Below are 19,237 nucleotides of genomic sequence, written 5' to 3'. Positions count from 1 at the left end.
TCCCATACTCAGATGTCTTTTACAGGTAAAAGTAACCAGTATGGATCAATAATAAAGCAGGGCCCATTGCCATGATAACATCATTGTTAAAGTAGTCAAAAGAATTAGCTTGTAGAATTAAAATATTTCATAGCACATAATTATATTACATAGGACAAAACATAGAACAAAAATCATATTAATATATTTTTATAGTTCCCTTATTACCCCTAGTAAGATTTTTTGAGTGCTCTGAACAGCTACAGCTAACATATATATAAAAGATATATATATATTAGATGTAATTGTATATATGTATATATGTGTGTGTGAGCAGATACACATATATACATAGCCTGTAGAGATTAAAAATCTGTGTAAAATCAGCAAAAACTCTGGAACTCTTTACTTTGTTGCCCCTATCTCTGTACCTGCCTACCTACCTACCTATCTGGTTACCTACCTACCTACATATTTACATATCTGCTTAGAGCAAAAGCAGCTCATCTTTCAGTTAGTTACCTGCTTGGTGGAGAAGACAGCGACCTCTGAAGATTGACCCCCGAGTTCATGTCATGATAGTATGGTTGGCTCGGAATTTCTCCAATTGGGAAGTTGACTCCAGTTCCCTGGGTTATGGGTGCTGAGGAAAAAAACAAAAAAAAAAAACAACATCCGAATGACACTTATACTTGTCATCTTCATTCAAATGCAAAAATCTGGTATTTGCCTGTAGGCAAGAATGTGGACAACACTTCAACTTAAAGAGTTTAAAGTCTACTATATACCAGGCAGGACTTGAAAACATACTCCTGATGCCAATGGTAAAGTTCTGGAACTCAAGGCCCTCAGCTTATAATGATGAGTTACCACTTCCCTACTCCCACTCCCAAACTGTCTCTCTCACTCCTTTCCATTAGTTATAACTACACCTGTACCTCACTAGTCTATAGATGCTTCAGAGGAAATCAAGTTTCCTGTTGCTCAGCACTAAGCAAAAGGCTTTCTACTAAGCCAGCTCTCACAGCCCAAACAGCTATTAAATAAATAAATATAGAACTGTTTCACAAAAGAATACCAAGATTACTATTCTATAAATAACAGCGACACTGCTAGAATGGATTAGATATCATGAGATGATCACTGAGTAGTATTCCATCGGGTAAATATACCACAACTTTTAGCCCATTCATCTTCATTTAGCTTGTTTCTGTATCTCAGCTATTGTAAATAGTGCTGCGGTAAACACAGGCTTGGAGGCTTCCTTTCGAATGGGTGTTCTTTGTGTTCTTTGGGTAGAAAAGACAAATTCATGACATTTGCAGCAACATGGGCGGAGCTGGAGGGGATTATGCTAAGCAAAATAAGTCAGAAGGAAAAAAAAAATACCAGATGTTTCACTTATAGGTGGAATATAGAGAAACAGAAGAAAAGGTCAAGAAAAAGACAAACTTGCGAGCTGACCACAGATTTGAGCATAAAGTAAGTTATGGAGAGGGAGGGGGTTAAGACAGGGGAGTGAACAGCACAAGGGACTGTGGTGGTGTGGTGGTGGGAGAACTAGGTGGACTACACATGAGGGGAGAAACCATTTACTTTACAAAAATGAACAGTGATGTAACAAATGAAATAAATTTAGAGAAAAATGATATGTAACTATGTAAATAATTATTATATCATGGAAGGTAAATAAGTGGAATATATGAAATAAGAACCAAAGTGTTTTTCAAAATGCATGTTCAGGTTTCATATAAAAATGGAAAATGTGGCTTTTCTTAATAACTATATTTTGTTTGAAAAAGGGTTTCGACAAAACTTTATAAACCATTTAAAACATGCCTATGGAGTTTTATAGTTGAAGGTAGTTTTTGCAAATCAAGAAATATTTTTGAATGTGCCAATATGTACTATGATGAGATTTCCATATATAAGTATTCGTTTTTGTACAACAGATTACATCTGTTCAAATTTTTAAAATTTGTTTCTGGACATAAATCTGAGTCAGTACATTTCATTATAACAAAGTATTGGGAAGGAGAAACATTTAGCCTAATTCTCTGCGCCACTTCTGAGTTACATGCCTCAGTTTCTTAAACTACAAAATGAGGGTAATAATAACCTACCACATGAGATTAGTTTGAGAAGGAAATGAGGTAAGGAGTGATAAAAGTCCAGCACCGTGACTCACATACAATAGTTTTCAAAAAATGTGAAATGCCCTTCCTCCTCTGCTTTCTCCCCAAATTCATCCCCTGGTGGACTGGAATGGTTAGTAAAGCTGAAACAGTTCAAAAGCATGCTTAAAGCAAAGACCTAGTTGCTAGTTTGTACATTCAGCAAATGATCGGTTATGCCCATTGCAGGCAAGTATTACAAAGGATATAAGACTGCCCCAGCCCTTTATAAAACATATTGGGCAACAGAAAACATTCATGTAAAAACATAGAAAAACAGCATAGAGCAGATTATAATCAGACAGCTCAAACAAATAACATGATCAATGCTGTGGGATTTCAATTGAAGTAGAATACAATATAAGCGTGAAAGATCCAAGCAATCTATGCAAAAGCCATAGCTGTCCCTGGATTTTGGAGAATAAGTATTCATGGGAGATTATTCTACAGGGGCACAGTCATGGACAGAGTTAATATGCAAGCTGGGAGCCAGGGAGGTCGTGTCAAAGTACAGTGCTTAAGAATTTCTATTCTTTCACATTTCTATTTCTATTAGGCCTTCAAAAGCCTTAATGAAAGAAAGAAAGTGTGTCCTGGGCTGTGGCAACAAAATTTTAGAGTTTCTGAGATACATTGAAGATAAAATCCCAGAGAAGCTTCAGATTTTCAAGGTATTTTCGTACCCATAATTTCAAAAAAAAATTTAAATGTGTTCACCATCAGTTGAATTCTATTTTAATATCAAGCAGTCCAAGATTAACTTAAAATAAGAAAATGATTCATTGTAGAGAAGTAATCAAGAAATATATAACCAACAGCTCTCTTTCCTATATTAACAATTAAATAAATCAATATATACGTGAGGAGTTTTAGCTCAGAACTTATAGATCCCCTGCTTTCTTTTAGATTTTTCATCTTACGTAAAATAATTTAAACTCGTTTAAACAGAAAATATTTGTATTCAATGTGTAACTATGTCTAATGACTTAAATTCTTTGAACAGCTAAAATGTAGTTATTTGTTGTAGCTGAGGTACACTGGAGGTTAAAAAAATGCAAAGTAAGAAATCCCACTGCAACCACATGCTTTAAAGTTTATTATTAGAATCATGTTCTATGTGACATTGGAAAGAGGTTATGTGCTAGAAGGAGATATTTGAGGGGCTCAGTGAAAGTAAGCAATCTGTCTGGCTTCCAACAACAGCAATGGATATAATTCAAAGAACTGAGCTACTAACAGGAAACTAACAAATTTTATCTTATATAAACTATTTGCAATTTATTAAGCTTATGCAATATTTAAGCAAAGATTTGTAGCTTCTATTTCATACAGGGGGTTTAAGAGTCAACAAGATGCTTGACCATAAACAGACTAGGTATAATTTATGCAAAATGATAAAACAAATCTTTAGAAATTTTATTTTTTCTTAATTTTGTTCCAGAGGAATATCCCAGAGTATCAAGACAGCAATAAAAATATCTGCCTGCAGATTTATACATGAGTATTGTCCAAATTGAGTGTGCATTCTGACATTAAATGGGAGCTTACAAAAGAAAGCGGTTTAATAATAAACTTGGCCAAATTCTAAAATAGTACACAAAAATTATTTTAATAACAAAGAGAGCACGTGAGAAGAGCAAGTCCTGGACAGACATTCCTGATTAAAAGCCTCAGGAAGAACTTGCATCAGATACAAACATCAGTGTTAGCACCTCTTCCAGGGAGCTGCAAGAAGCCTGAAAGCTGCAAATCATGTTTAAGAGGTTGCCAATATCCTCTTAGAAATGAAGCTCCAAAGCACCTGAGATTCTAAAGGTTAGAGGCCAACCCTTAATCTCTCCTATTGTTCTCCTCACTCCAAAAGCTGATCCTAAATCAACTTTTAGGATGGAGATAATATCACTCAACAAAAAGATCACTATCCTAAAACTGAATAGCTTCATTAGCTACAGTCAACATACGCATTAGAGGGTCAAATGATAATAAAACCCTAGAGGACAGAAACCATTAATGTACCATAAACCTTCCACAGTCAGAATCTATGATATACAGCATGAGGGCTGTGCTGTAGTTTATGTTTACTTAGCAAACCCTTATTTCATAAACAATGAAGTTCAATTGTGTAAATAAGATTATAATGTGGATTTATTAAAACACTTAGGAGAATAACTTCTCAAGCGTTTCAGAGACACCTATTTACATACGGAGTAGAAAATAAATGTTTGCTGAATAAATTAACTAATGAATGAATATAGATAATTAATGTACTAATTACAAATCAGTAATGTTTGTTATAACAGATAACTTAAAAACCTCTAAGAGATGAGAGTATAAATTAAGGAAGAATGAAGTATATTAAATTTATCTTATTTCTGAATGTTACAAAAAAGTATTTTCATCTATTTGTTATGATTCAAATTCAGACTTTTCAAAATATCATTCTGTGCTTTTTAAGACACTAATGTGACTCTCCTACAGTGCCAAGCATAACATGTGACCTCTAATGAGATACTAATAATATTTTCTGACAGAACACTTTCTACTATCATTCTTAAAAGAAGGATATATCTAGAAAAATATATCATAAGGCTTCAAAAAGTACAAATTTTAATCATTTGATAAAATCTGATAACCGTAGCAGCATCACCTTCTCTCTGCTCGAGAACGGTGTGGAGAACATTTCCCTCACACACACACACACACACGCACACACACACACCCCAACACATACACATAACTTCAAATAGCCCCTTTCTTATATGATGCAAGAAATCAAGCATATTTCTTCCAAATTAAAAACAGACAAAACACTTTGAAATGTAAAAGGCCTTCATACACCACATATTGACTAGGAGAATCATAGAAGATTCACAGCCTTGGTCAACAGAGTAGACCATCAGAATCCTCTTGCCCAACAAATACAAACCCTGGATGCACTAGGATGCAGGATATTAGATTCTGTCCTATAGTGTCCCCAAGGAAATATACCCATAATAGAGGTGTTTCTGGCAGACACTTACGCACTGCAGAGTTAGGACAGAAAGGATAACCTTACTGGAGTTGTTTGTATACAACTCCCTGAGATACATGCTGTTTGCACTGGCCACTCTAGAAACCTGAACTACTTGACAAATTACAGTTCAAAAGACACAGTCATCTAGTAGTTGAAGATTCCTATACGACTCTGGTGCATTTCCTACACTTATCCTCAGAAACTGGCTCTGCTTTGTTCTTTTTGAATCATCATAATTCTTGCTCCTGACCTGTGGATTTGACCCAAATGAAAAACATGACTTAAACAAGGACAAGAGTGCTACTATATCAACTAAATAACATCATTCCAAACTGTGACACTCTCTGTCAAAATGTCAGTGAAAACACAGCCTTCAAAGTTACATAAGTAAGTTGAAACAGAGAAGAGAGGAAGCAAGAAATGAGTCACCTGCTTTAACAAATTGAGTGTTTTAAGAGATACATCTTAGATTTATTTCCATACGTTAGTAGTAAGTAAAAGGGTTGATCAAGGAAACCTCCCCATTTAGGTAGCTGGCCAGGTGAACATCCGGGCTACCAAGAATGGTGTGTCAGGTGAAATGGCCAGTTAAAACAATCGGACATTGTTTTGGACAACAATGCTTTCTATCTATATCCAACTACAATCTGCAAAGTTAATTTCTGCATCCCTTTACACTCTGCATGCTAGTGTGTATATCCTGTACATCTCCAAGTCCCCAGCAAAATGTTAGTAAAATGAAAAAGCACTTATCTACAGGAAACTTATGTGGGTTATCATAACAACACAGAGTACATTTAATTAATCACACTTCCTTTGATATAAATGACCATCTATGGTCATAAAGAAAACAGTGAGTTAAGCGAAGACCAGTCAGAACAGTCCAAAAATTGTTTTTGCACGACAAAAAAGATTTGATAATTTTAATGCAAATATTTTAGAAACTCAGACAATATATATGTATGTATGATTTGAGCAAATGGTCTGAGAATTTAAAACACAAACTCTCCTGGCATGCGATTACTCTTTAAATTGTATTTCAGGTAAAAAAAAAACACAAAATATTTTAAATCATACTGTATAATTTAATAATAAGAAAACAATTTACTTACTTCTGGATACCCTCACAAGTTCTGATACATTGAAGACTCCAGATTTTACAAAGCTATCCTCAAGGTATCCTGAAAATAAACATCAAGAGGAAAAAGATTAATATAAGCAGGAAGCAAATAAATGATTAAACACTAGAATTTGTTCAAGTGTTTTTCAAAGCAAGGTTAAAACAAAAACCAAGTGTGCTTACAACAAAGACAAGTAAAAGCAAAACTTGTGAATGCAAGCTAGGTCTGTTTAAGCAAAAGTAAAAAAGTTTAGATACTAGACATTCTCCTAGAAAAAATTTTTCTTAACTTTCTGAATGTGCAGGGCAATTGGCATGGTTCTATTTGCCATGACCCACATACAAAGAATGAAGGTTCTGGGGTTCTTGTTGAGTGTGTTCAGCTCCAAAGCACCTGGAGACTAAAGTCCACCTATTAAAAAAAAAAAAAGAAAAAAGAAAGAAAGAAAAAAAGGAAAAGGAAAACCACAACCACAATTAGCACCTGTTGGAATTACTTCAAAGATCTCTTGAAACCACTGTTCTTTCACAAATCCTTCCCTGATTAAAGAAAAGTGAGTTGCTGTTAGCAGCACTCCCACCCTTGTTCCAAGGTCATGAACCACACGAAAGAATTTATACATACAGCAAATACTCTGCGTGGACATATTTCCACGCATGTACACCTCACATGACTTCACTGCTTTCATGCCCTTGCCACGGCACCCTTGAATTTCCTTTGCTTTAAGAACTGGACATATTTTCTGACATATGGTGGTAAACCCAGGTCTCCAGGAATGCCCCATGATCCCTCCTTAGCCTCTAGGTACAAGAACCCTGATGAATGTGCCACAAAGGTCAGAAGCCTGCGTAGGTCAGACCTGTGTGGTAGTTGGTTTACCTGCATCTAGTACTAGAGATGGGAATGCCCACAGACACCCAGTCAAGTCGCCAAGTTCTCATCTGTGAGAAGATTTAATGAGAGTGAAGGGGAGAGAACTTCCATACGAAGGTGAGATATGGTCACTCTCTGTGTCCCAAGAAGAAAATAAGAAGAGTCTGAAACTCCTTAGAATTGGAATACTTCCAGGAAAAAAAAAAACAAGTGTAGATTCCAAGAACTAGCAATTTAATAAAATTTGACATAACATTTTAGGGCTGACCAAAGGATTAGATTCAGTGAGGGACGAGGCAAGGGTTTAATAGCAGCAGGGAGCACTCAAGTCTAAGAACTGGGACTTGACTCCCCACTGGTCTCCCAGTGTAGACTCTTGGCCACATTAGTGGACACTGTGTGCCTCCAGTTCCTCATTTATAAGTTAGAATTAATGAAATTTCCTACCTCAGAGTTGTGAGGAAAAATGAGATAAAAACATAAAACCAGTAGAAGGCACAGGTTAAATGTTAATAATAAATCAAAATTGGCCGGTAGAGTCAACAATCAGTCATACACTGAATTGTGAACACTGGATTCCAGGCAGTCTCAAATTATTCATAAATCTTCATTTAGAGTATCACCAGAACAAAATTGCTTTTACCTACTAATAGGATGAACAGACAGAAAATCCTTGAATTAGCTTAAATGTTTCACTGTTGCAAATGGAGATGTCACGTATATCTATCTGAGTGTTTTTATATCCACCCATCCAACTTCTTTAGAAGCAGATGAAATGAGTGAATGAATCAACAGTGAACATTTCAATATATTTATATAAATTATATATATATAGTTATATATATAATTTCATACAGAGTATTACAACATGTGTAATATATAACAACATTTAAATACATAAATATCATCTGAAATTCATTTCTTTATTATTCCAACAAGTAGCCAGGGCATCATTTGCTTCTACATCATGCCCACGTAGTGTATGGACAAACAGAAGTCAAAACACAAGTGAGAGAGGCGCCACCTCAAGCTCCCTTTATCAGTGTGAAGACTGTAAGGCAGTCACACAGAGCCAAATACAAGAATTATTTCAGAGAAAAGGGAAGGCAACTCAGAGAACAGCAGCCTGTTTCTCCCCCTTTCACCCCCAGTTCCCCAAGTTCTAAGGAATTTGATTCTCCAAGGAAGATTAATGAATTATTTTACTACAACGATGAAAAAGGAAGTATGTCAGAACTTTGGCACCATTACACAAAACACAACACCACTGATTCCACTGGGCTGCACTCTGGCATGGAGAATGACAAAGGGCAGACCCCAAAAAGGAGTGATTATGCCTTCTGATAAAGACTCAGTGGGAGCTGGGGTTGATGAAAATCGGGCAATGGGACAGCCTGGAAGAAGCACCTGAAATCGACAGCTGCCACCTTCATGCATCCTTGCACACAGCACAGACTTTGCAATGGACGGGCATTACCCAAAATGGGGAGGGGTAGAGAAAAGAAAGAGTGGATGACACTGTACTTAGCTGCTTAATAGTGCTTGTTTACAAGCACACAAAAGACAATACTTAAGGACGCTGGTAAAATATTTGGGGGAGAATCTTGCAGGGTCAGGAGTCCTGTGATTATCGTAAGATGAGATTCAGCAAAATCAGGTTATTGATGTTAACTGTACCCCATCAGTAACCCCAGGCTGTCGGAGTCTTCCAGTACTACATACCACTGCAAATTTAAATAGCAGATACAGAGGCCAAAGATCTAAAAGATCTTAAAGCAATTTGGAGACATTCATATAGTAAATTCCCTCCATCTACCAAAGGAAATATGAGCATCTCTGAGGCAGAGCAGCTGCTTAATGGTTACAGAGTGTATTACACAACAGTTTAAGCCAGGAAGATTAGAACAACTCTGCGTTTATGTGATGCTGTATTTACACTACATGTATGCTTTTTAAAAAATAAAATTGAGTAGGAAATAAAGACTTCTGCAAACTGAAAACTCTCAAAGGCAATATCAAATTATATTATTTCAGTTTCCTTTTTTATTTTTCCCTAACAAAAGCAACAATAAATCACTACTCAGAAGTTAATATAGTGTTTAACCTCTTTCACAAACAATAACAGAGGGACACAATGGCATATCTAACTGTTAATATCTCAAATTATAATCAGCACCATTTGAGTGTTAAACAACATTTACATAGAAAATCCAAAGGAAGGCTGATAACACTCATTTTTATAGTCTACTGTGTTCTATTCTTGAAATTAAAAAAAAAATAAAGCCAGAGAAAGCAGTTATTAAATTCATGAAAGCTGTCTTCAAGTATTTGAAGGACTGTTAATGTAGATGGTGGATTAGACTTTCTGCATAGTTCTAGGAACTGTTATTTTTGCTCAATAAACAGATTTCTCATCCAATAAAAGACAGAAAGGAATGTGTAACCTCACAAAGGTAATAATAACCAGCCCATACCAAGCTACTATGGGTGCTAAGGTCTTTAAAAGTATTAATTCACATAATGCTCATGATTACCCTACAAATTTTCATGTCATTGTTGCCACTGTATAGATGAGGATCTTGCATTTATAATGGCAAAGATTTTCCCAAAGTCTTTAAAGACCCCTGTCAAAGTTAAGAATGTTCACTTTGATTATGAAATCGGGTTAAGAGTACTTCCAAACTACTGGAACCCTCAGATTTCACTGGGCTTTTACTGTGTTAGTCTAGTTTTGGTTTATTTTTTTTAACTGTATTTTTTAATTTTAACATCTCTGTTTTCCTATGTTAGCTTTCCTGCACTGCTCATTTGGTGAATGAATAGAACACTGGGTATCTCACACACATTTGCCAGCCCTATGGTTCCAATTATTCACTTGCTTCAGCACAGTGTAAAAAAATGCCTAAATCCTTTGGTTTGGGGGTACAAGGGGGAAGAGGTTGAAATTATTTCACCATAGTTTTGTGCCAAATGTCATTAATTTCAGCTATCATAACTAATCCATTGGTGACTTTCTGGAAGTTATAAGACCTGTTTGGCTCTACCTTCAATTTGTCAACTGATCTGAACTGTCATGGTTAAGGTTGGAAACTATGATTATGAAATAGACATAATCATTGCAAAGATAATGATTCTCTCCACAGAAATGGAACTTCAGCTTATAACTGAGATTAACATTAATTTAAAATTAATTTTATCCTTCAATATGAAAAGTAAATCCCTGAGGGTAAAGGATAAGTCAAAGAGTCAAAAATTTCCTGACTTTAACACACTCTAATAGTGTTACATTAATATGTTATTTGTATTTTTTAATATTTTTCCAGTTCTTGAAACATTTTCCCATAGACATAAATATATGTAAATATGTATTTTTATAAAATTGAGATAATCTTAAAATAAATTCATAGCATTTTTCCCAATTAGCTTTGCATCTTTCCCTTTAGCTTAAATAGTTTTTCAAAAGCATGATTTTAATGACGATAAAATATTACATTGCATGGTTATATCATATTTATTTGACCATTCTCCTATTATTTGGCATTTTAGGTTATTTCCCATTTAAAAAAATATTATAAACAGAGCTGCCATTAACATCCTCACACACAAATCTCTGTCAGCAATTCTCATGATTTCCTTAGGATGGAGTTCCCAGAAGTGGAATAACTGGGTCAAAGGACATAAACTCGTTTAAAGCTCATGGTAAAAACTGTCAAGCTGCTTTCCATAAAGGTTTTGCCAATTTTTATTCCTCAGGAAGATCACGAGCATGTCCATGTTACTACCTTGTTGCTAGAATTAAGTATCAGTAGAGATTTCTTTTAACTGCGGCAATGGATAGTGGAAAGATATTATTGCATTGAAATGATTACTTTCATATTCAATCAAAATAAAATTGGATTTTTCAGATACATATGCATCATTTCTGTGAACTGAAAATTCAAAATTATGTAAAATAGGAATTGTGCTAGCAGGAATTTTATTCATAGGCCTGCTGAGATTACTTCTATCATTAACCAAAATTCTAGAAGTAATCTTAGTAGTTGTGGAATAAAATTCCTGCTGTTGGCTACTAACTGATGATCTTTTTCTCATCACTTGATCTATTTGCTTATTCCTAGTTTTCTCAAGTTTTTAAAAGTATTCTGATGAGAATGGTCACTGATTATTATTTAATGACTTTCTGGCATTAAAAGAGGATACATGTTTTTCCTATACAGCATTTATTGTTGTTCTATCTTCCTGGATTCTTAGATTAAAATACCTTTTCTTGTCCATGGAAGATGGGTCATTTAATTTTCTGGTTGATTTTTTTAAAGCAGTTTCTTTCAAGTTCTCCACATATAGTAAGGAAACTTCTGTGGGAATATTTGTAATTTATTTGTCAAATTTCCATAATAGGAAATTTTTATATGTAAGTTTCATAAACATGGTTTAGATTTTTTGGAACAAAGCAAAATATGATTTCTCAAAATGTTCTTGAAAGTATGGGAAGACTCACTGGTAAAATCATCTTCCCAGAATTTGTTTCAGAGAAAATTCTTTAGACAACTTTGAGTCGTTCATGATTATGACTCATTTCTGTTTTCTGATCTCAAGACATTATGATATATTTTCCAAGAAAGTCATCAACTGTTTCAGATTTTAAAATTTATTAGCATAGATATTTTATGACTTACAAAGAGAGCTATGTTTATTTTCACAGTGTAGCAAAATTATATTAAAATTATAGAATTAAATTAAATTTTACCACATTACTATTATAATAAAATTTACTGTAATTAATATAATCTAATTATGTTAAACTACACTAAAAAAGCAGTTCTGCCACTTTCTATGTAAACCTAAGGCAGGCTGCTTACCTCTTTGACACCTCCTTATATTTTTCCTCCCTAAAACACAGACAGTAATCATAGCCTATGAATCAATATGAAACCTGCATATTGTTTTCAAATAGTAGTGAAGAGAGACATTTTATCTTAAGAGCAGTGAAAGGGAATGCTGAACCTCCAAATCAACAAAGAGAAAACAAAAGGTAATGAATAGAAACTCAAACAAGACAATAAAAATAAGGACATAATATGTTAAGAGAGATAACTAATATAAAGTAAAATAAAAGGAATAAAATCAAGGATATCAATCATTGCTATTAGTGGACTGAATTATCCCATTAAGAGACCACTAGGCTGACAGAAACAAACTAAATCCAAGTAATTTTAAGAAACACACTTAAGATGACATCAAGAACCCAGTTGGAAAAAAATTGACAGGCAAAGAGAAATTAGGCAACTTTGAATAAAATACAGCAGCATCAATTGGCAATGGTTAACATATATTTTAACATGAATTACAATAAACAGGTAAGGAGCATTATGAAAGGATAAAAAGCACAATTAATGAAGAAGTCACATCTTAAGTCCCACATGTGCCAAACAATATTGTGGAGAAATGCATAAAACAAAAACTGTTAAAACACAAGAAACTCGATAAACTACAATTATAGTGAATATTTTGGATGCAACATTTAAAAAAAATTGATTGTGATTATAAGACAAAGATTAAAATTTTAGCATTCAAATACAAACTGTACTTGTCCTTAAGTCCATGAAAATTCCACAAAATTGATGATCCCTTTGACCAAAGAGAAACGAAAGCTTAAACAAATTCTTAAAAAAAAAAAAAAAAAAGATTTATTTATTTATACAAGAACCGGGGTACAGGCCAGATGTGCGGGACGGTGAGAGGATTCACCAGAGACAGAGCGGGGAACAGAACAGGTAGCCTGACTGACATACACTGCTGAGGGCAGCAGCGGGCAAGACAGTAGAGGTCTGCTGTGCCATGTGGGTATCTCCCAGCTGGCTGGGATCAAACCCGACTGCAGAGGCTGTGGACAGCTTCATAGGACTGTGCTCAACTGCCTGCGCCACCAGGGAGGCCCTAAACAAATTCTTAAGAGCAGAGGCTTTTTCAGGCCATATACTCATCTCTAGCAAACAAAAGTAAAAGTTAAAAGTGATCAAATTTTCAGACATACCAGGAAATTAAGAAAATAAACTATGAACCAAAAGAAATTCAAAAGAAAATTATGTTATCTAGAATACAATGGAAAGGAAAATTATTTACCATGAAATAACAGTAAAACAATCTAAAAAAAACAAAAAGATAGAATGAAAAATAAAAAACTGAAATTAACAAGATAGAAATAAAAGTAGAATACCTAAAGCAAAAATAAAAAGAAAGACAATTCTCTGAAAAGACCAGCAAAATAGAAAAATCCTTTGTAAGCCTTATTAAGAAAAAAAAGAAAAAAATATATACAAGTGAAAGAATAGGAGGGAGAACCACAGAAACCAAATATACCAGAAGAATTATGAGAGAATAACACTTGCAACTTAATGACCACAACTTTAAAAATTATAATGGATAATTATTTAGTAAAATAAAAGTCACCAAAATTGAGCAGAAGTGAAGACCCCAATACTTTGATTACTCTAATACAGTGTTTTCAAAAATTCACTGGTCATTGGAACCATCTGGAGTTCTTGAAAAAATGCTTATGCTTGGCTTTCACCACCAGCTATTTTGATTTTATTGTTGTGGATGTGGCCTAGACATAAAGATATTCCAAAAGTTCTCCAGGGATTTCACATGTGTAGCCAAGTCTGGGAACCACTGTGCCAGCACCTTGCTATTCAAAATGTGGTCTCAGTACCAATGACATTGGCATAATCTGGAGCTTGTTAGATATTCAGAAGTCAGGCTTCATTCCAGACCCTCAGATTTAGAATCTTTGGTTTTACAAGATCAATAGGAGATTCCTATGCACTTAAAAATAGATAACCCTAGTACAGAATACAAAGGTAATTAAAGAACTACCTTTTAAAATAGCATCAGTTACAGATGGGTGCACAGCTGGATTTTATCTATCCTTTATTTAGACTTTAAATTCCAATATTTATACTCCCCCAGGCCTTAGAAAATAATGTCAAGTTTCCTTATGAAGAAGGCTGCCCATAAAACTTTATTAAACTAGAAAAACTTGAATATCTAATATGCAACCTCCTTTATAAACACAACACAGGCAAACAAAGACCAAGCACAAAGGTAAATGCAACTTCAAGAATCCCAAATAAAACATCATCAAATTGAATATAGCAATGCTATCAAAAGGAAACACACTAATATCTTTAGAGTTGATTCCATGAATGAGTGTGGTTCACTATCAGAAAATATATCAATATGATAGAGAAATAAAAATAAATGACCATATCAATGGACCCTGAAAATGCAGCAAGTTACATGATTTCCTAATAACGAATCTAAGTAAAAAAGTAGATAAAAGCAAACAGTAAAAAGTACAAAACCCAGCAATAAATTATCCTTTTCATTTAAAGAACACAGCAAAACCAATTTTAAGCAGGACCTCCATAGCAATAAATGCCAACCTCCAGAAACAAGAAAATTCTCAAATAACCTAAACTTACACCTCAAGAAACAAGAAAAATAAGAACAAATGAAGTCTAAAGTGACTGGAATGCAGGAAATAACAAGTATTATAGCAGATATAAATAAAATGGAGACTATATGATAACAGAAAAGATCAATGAAATGAAATGCTTGCTCTCTGAAAAGAAATAAAACTGACAAACCTATACAGCTAGACTCAAGAAGACAATAAACTCAAAATCAGAAATAAAAGAAATGTTACAACTAATACCATAGAAATACAGAGGATTATAACAGACTACTATGAACAATTATAGGCCCACATATTTGCCAACTAGAAGAAATAAATTCCTAGAAGTATATAACCTACCAAGAGTGAGTCATGATGAAATAGAAAATCTGAACAGATTAATTAAAAAGCAGACTGAATGAATATTTTTTTAAACTTTCAAAAGAACAAAATTCAAGACTAAATGGATTCACTATCAAACATTCAATGAAGTGACAGCAATCTTTCTAAAGTTCTTTTTAAAAACAAAAAAAAAAGAAAAAAGAAAAAGAAGAAGCAGTGGAGGTAACACTTCCAAATTCACTTTACAATACCAACATTACTAGATACAAAAATCAGAAAAGGATATCACAGGAAAAGAAAATTATAAGAAATATCCCTGATGAATGAATCTATAAAGATCTATAGCAAAATACAGAATATTAACAAACTCAATTCATGCACTGTGATTGAGAGGAATTTATTACAAGGAAGCAACATACTCAAATTAGTAAATGTGATACACCACATTAACAAAGTGAGGGATAAAAATCACGATCCTTTTAATAGATGCAGGAAAAGCATTTGGCAAAATTCAACATTTTATTATAATAAAAACTCACAACAAAGCAGATAAGGCAGGAATGTATTTCCATAGGTGACAAGCCCACAGATTATATCAATGGTGGAACAGATCTTTTCCAGTCAGAACAGAAACACAACAAGGATTTCCACTTTCACCACTTGTCAACATAATTTTGGACATCCTAGCCAGAGCAATTAGGAAGAAAAAAATAAAAGGCAACCAAATTGGAAAGAAATGAATAAAACTGTTTCTATCTGCAATTTATATGATGTTATACATAGAAAACACTAAAGACTCCATAAAAAAAATCCCATTAAATCTAACAAATGAATTCCGTCAAGTTGCAGGATACAAAATCAATATGCAAAATTCTGTTGTGTTTCTATATACATAATAAAATATCAGAAAAAGAAATTAAGGAAACATCCCATTTAAATTGCATCAAAAATTAAAATACATAGGAATAAATTTAACCTAGGAAATGAAAGACACTTATATTGAAAATAAGATATTAATGAAAGAAATTAAAACACAAATAAATGGAAAGCTATTTCATACTCATGGATTATAGGAATTAATTATGTTCAAATATCCATAGTATCCAAAACAATCTATAATCCCTACCAAAATTCATTTTTAACTGAAATAGAACAAACAACCCTAAAATTTGAATGGAACCCAAAAACCCCACAACCAGCCAAAGCAATCTTGAGAAAGAACAAAGCAGAAACATCATACTCCCTGGTTTTAAACTATATTACAAAACCATAGTAAGAGAAACAGTATGATATTGGCATGAAAAAGACACAAAGAAAAATGGAACAAACTAGAAAGCCCAGAAACAAACCTATGCATGCATTGTTAACTAATTTGTAATAAAGGAACCAAGAATACACAATGCATGAAGGAGTCTCTCTTCAATAAATAGTGTTGGGAAACTGTGCAATCATATGCAAAAAAGTGAAACTGCATTACTGCCTTACACAACACACAAAAATGAATGTGAATAGATTAAATAAAGATTATAATGTAACACATTATAATATGGGGGGGAGAATGATGGTTAGCTCCTGGGCATAGGTCTTGATGATTTTTATAAACTGATACTAAAAGTTAAAGCAACAAATGCAAAAATAAGCAAGTTGGGTTACATCAAAATTTTAAAGGTTTTTGCACAGCAACGGAAATAATTAACAAAGGAAAAAGGCAGCATATTGCCTGGGAAATAACTTCAAATGTATGTATATGCATGCATGTATGTATAAAATAAGGGGCTAATATACAAAATATATAAAGAGCTCATACAACTCAAGAGAAAAGCAAATAGTCCAATTAAAAATGGGTAGAAGATGTGCAGTCATTTTTCAAAGACATGTAGATATTCAACAGGTAGATGAAAAGATGTTCAATGTTCAATATTATTAATTTTTAAGGAAATACAAATCAAAACTACAAATAGATATCAACTCATACCTATTATAGTGGCTACTATTAAAAATACAATAAATAACAAACATTGATAAGAATGTATAAAAAAGGGAAACTATGCATTTGGCAGGAATGTAATGTGATACATATACTATAGAAAATAGTACGCTGATTCCCAAATAATTGAAAACAGAACTACCTTATGATTCAGAGATTTCACTTCTGGGTATTTTTGAGGAAAACTGAAACACCAAATCAAAAAAGATATGTCTTCCTTGTTCACTGGAGTATTGTTTACAATAGCCAGGATATAAAAAACAACCTACTTGTCCAATAATGAATGAATCAACAAAGAAATCATGAGATAGATAGTGAAATATTATTCAATCAACAAAAAGAATTAAATATTGCCATGTGATGGTAAGAACCTCAGAGTCTCATGTTAAATGAAATAAGCCGGAGAAAGACAAATATTGTATGATCCTCTCTCCTACAGATGAGTACAAACAACAACAAAAAAACAAGTTCATGGATACAGAGACAAATTGACAGATTGTTGGTTGCAGCAGTGAGAGTTGGAAAATGGAAGAACTGGGTCAAAAGACTAAAAAAAATAATAAAACAAAAATGTAACCTGGAAAAAAAATAGTCACAAAAAGACAAATACCTATATGAGATATCTAAGTTGTCATACTCAAAGAAACAAAGTGGAACGGTGGTTGGAAAGAGAGGAGTTGTTGCTAAATGGGTATAGAATTTCATTTTGCAAGATGAAAAACATTATGGAGATTGGTTGCACAACATTGTGACTATACTTAATGTTACTGAATATACTTAAGTATACTTAAAAATCATTAAGAGGGTAAATTAATGTTATGAATTAATGCTATAATTAAAAAAAATGTAACCTGAATTTTGGACTCAGGTAGTTGTTAGTAAATTCTGTTTATAAATATTTAAGAATTTCTTTTTACGATTGACATTTATGTCTATAATCTTTTACTTTGGCATAACTACTTAATTTATTACTATTCTCTTATTAGTCCATATCTAATAGCTACAACTAGAGGTATATATCTGAAGAGTCTCCTTTCCCTTATGCTTCATATTTTCTCACCAAGAGCATACATCCTGTTTGGATAGTTTTCTTTCTACTTACAGAGTAGTCAGTCCGATGTTAGAGTTTGGCCTAAGAAAATCATATGGCTTTCCTTAGCTATAACTCAAGGTCTCAATATAGGTTGAGAGTGAGGGCTTGAGGAATGACATAATTGAATCTGAATTCCTATACTATGACTTACTAGCTGTATAACTTTGGGTAAATTATCTAACTTCAATATCAATAAAAATTACAATAACAATAATGATAAAAATAACAGTGTTCATTACTTACTGAGCATCTCCACCAGATTCTGTGATAATCACTTTAAGCCCTTCTTCAGTTCAATTTCCTAATCTGCTCCAATTTTTATGAATGACTTTGAATAGCTAATCTCTTTAATCTCCCAATTCCAATTTGTAAATGTAAATAATAATAATACCAAATGCACAGATTTGAAATAAAGATTAAATAATAAAGTTCTTTTAAAATGTTTAGGAATCAATAAATACTTATTGTTAATGGCAATAATTGTAATACTAGTAAAAGTAATAACTGATAAGATCAGTTCCTAACTAATTTCCAATGGCTGCTTATACCATTTATATAAAATTCAAGAAATTATTTCTAATTTATTATGACTGAAATCTGATCAGAGGTCATGTGAATATGGGAGTAAAGAATGGGATAGATTTTTAAGTAGTTAAAGGAAACTTCTGAGCTTGATAGAAATGCTTATTATCTAGATTTTGATGATGGGCTTATTTGTATACATATATATCAAAACTCATCTAATAAGTGTACATATATATCTAATTACAATGGATGTAGACACACAATTTATTATGCATCAATTATAACTCAGTAAAGCTAAGAAAAAAAAACTCCTTGTGTAAATGATTTTAATCAGTGGTTTTCAATTTTCAAAAGTAATAATGTTTCCACATCACAAAAAGAAAAATGAATTAGAAACATCTAGTATAATAAAGTAAAAAAAAAAGGAAGTTAACTACTATCATTCTTGTAATTTTTGCAACTTCTAGAAATTTACCTTACTTGATCCCCCATTCACGATTAGGTAAACTCTAGCAATATTAGAATACACTCAATATGTATGAGTAAACAAATGTGTAATGTGTAAAAACAGCAAACAGAACTCCTCTACTAATTTTCATCAGATTGGAAGAAGAGAAAATTGAAGACTCACTTTCTCAATCAGTAATTATATTAGAGCGTTACAATTTTCAGTC

General features: G+C 33.2%; 1 protein-coding gene across 7 annotated transcripts in view; it reads right to left on the bottom strand.

The window, feature by feature from the left end:
* NFIB (nuclear factor I B) overlaps positions 1-19,237 on the bottom strand; it is a gene marked incomplete at its 5' end in the record, with an annotated part of 427,407 nt that overhangs the window by 60,891 nt on the left and 347,279 nt on the right. For all 7 annotated transcript variants that reach the window (XM_084237474.1, XM_084237475.1, XM_084237478.1 and 4 more), the window contains 2 exons: positions 502-622; positions 6,279-6,347. In XM_084237474.1, the coding sequence (XP_084093600.1) occupies positions 502-622; positions 6,279-6,347 (190 nt within the window). The remainder of the gene's footprint in view (positions 1-501; positions 623-6,278; positions 6,348-19,237) is intronic.

The sequence above is a fragment of the Talpa europaea genome, assembly GCF_964194135.1.
Source record: "Talpa europaea genome assembly, chromosome: 7".
In the NCBI taxonomy this organism is placed as follows: Eukaryota; Metazoa; Chordata; class Mammalia; order Eulipotyphla; family Talpidae; genus Talpa; species Talpa europaea.
Note: the sequence above shows the minus strand (reverse complement) of the source record. Positions and strands in the feature narration are given on the sequence as shown.